The following is a 1,572-nucleotide window of genomic DNA, read 5'->3' on the forward strand; positions in this document are numbered from 1 at the left end:
CTCCTTCCTGGGCAGTTATGAATAAGGAAACCCCAGAGATTGTAAACAACCTTAATGCAGGACACCAAGCTCCAGCCTTTTCTTTGAGAAGCAAATATGGATAATCTGTGCCTGCTCAGGATCGGAAGCAGCAGCTGATCTCCCTGGCAGAGCTGGGACTCCGTGGTGAAGCCCTGCCACACTCCTCCCCACGTGGCTGCCAAGTCCCAGGGAAGTGCCAGTTCGCTGGGTCACCCTGCTGCCAGCAGTTATTTCCCACCTCCCACTCCACGTGAATGTTTAATCTGTGGCATTTCAAATGCTTCGCTGGGAGTGGGGAGCCTGTCTCCCATGGCAGCAGTGCCAGGAGCCCAGGACAGGAGAAGGAGCTGAATGGAAGCACAAACTGGAGAGGTTTCTCACCACAGCTCAGCTGATTGCTGCTAGTTAATTCTTGCAGTAAATTAATCCCAAGTGTTTGCTTCTCCATTCTGCCACAGTTCACCTCAAATACCACTGGCAAAATGTCAAGATCATAAAAGCCCATTTCCCTTCTCTCTCTCTGGCCCATAACCAAAGCAGCCGTGTAGAACAACATGGAGTATTTATGGGAGAGCTGATTCACTTGGGGAAAAAAACCTAAGCCCTAAAGAAACAAAACCACCCCAAATTTCAACCTGAAAACACGTGGGAGCACACAAAACTCTGTTAAGCCAGAGAGGAGATTACAGACCAGAAAAAGCCAAAAGATGGGCTCTGCTTCGATACACTCTCTGACTGATAATTCCAGAGGAAATTCCCCACGGATCATAAGCAAGCACCTCTAATTTTTGCTCTGGAATCATTACTGCCTTGGCTGTCTGTGGAAGTGTTTCAAACATCCAGGGAGGGTTCGGGGGCTTGGCTGGGTTGTTTATGGCTAGTCCTGACAGGCCCAGGACACAACACTTGGAATGCTCCAGAACGGCTCAGCTTTGCTACTTCAAAGCCTTTCACACCCAGGGAACTGAGCGGTCCCAGATATAAACACCACGTTTGATACAAATCTGATATAAATTTAATTTGGCTGCCAGCATTAGAGCTGGTTCCACGCACAGACACACTGCTGCGAGCTGCCACTTCAGGAGCTCCCGGCGACATGGACACGACCCACAACTCCCACCTCCTCAGCCCAGAGCCCATCCAGCGCCCACAGAGAGCTGCTGGGAGCTGGAATCCTCCCTGCTCCCCACGCCTGGCAAACCCTGCCTCCACCTCCGGCCCCCACCTCTCACCTCCTGGAAAAAAGGAGCTGCGTCCTGCTGGGTGCTCCCGGCTCCGGGCAGAAGCCGCCCTTCGGGCAGGGGGATGGGCCGGGCAGCTCCGGTGACTGTAATTCCTCGATGGTTTTGTGTTTTCCTGCATTTCCCCGGGCCGGGGGGAAAGCGGGGAGAGGCGCCGGGCCGCCAGCGAAGAGCCCGACCCGGCACTGGGTGGCGCCGGGGGCTTTTATCACGTGCGGCGCGGCGCGACCGCGACAGAGGCGTCCCCGCCGCTGCCTGCCGCCCCGCGCGCGGCTCCCGCCCGGCCCCCGCGCCGCCGACCCCCCCCCCC

General features: G+C 56.1%; 1 protein-coding gene across 1 annotated transcript in view; it reads right to left on the reverse strand.

The window, feature by feature from the left end:
- LOC108444595 (DNA repair protein RAD51 homolog A-like) overlaps positions 1-1,565 on the reverse strand; it is a gene marked incomplete at its 5' end in the record, with an annotated part of 6,006 nt that extends 4,441 nt beyond the window's left edge. The window contains 1 exon segment of the mRNA XM_017745746.1: positions 1,254-1,565. Within this exon segment, the coding sequence (XP_017601235.1) occupies positions 1,254-1,565 (312 nt within the window).
- Between the last annotated feature and the right edge of the window lie 7 nt (positions 1,566-1,572).

The sequence above is a fragment of the Corvus brachyrhynchos genome, unplaced genomic scaffold (genome assembly GCF_000691975.1).
Source record: "Corvus brachyrhynchos isolate BGI_N302 unplaced genomic scaffold, ASM69197v1 scaffold209, whole genome shotgun sequence".
NCBI classification, from domain to species: Eukaryota; Metazoa; Chordata; class Aves; order Passeriformes; family Corvidae; genus Corvus; species Corvus brachyrhynchos.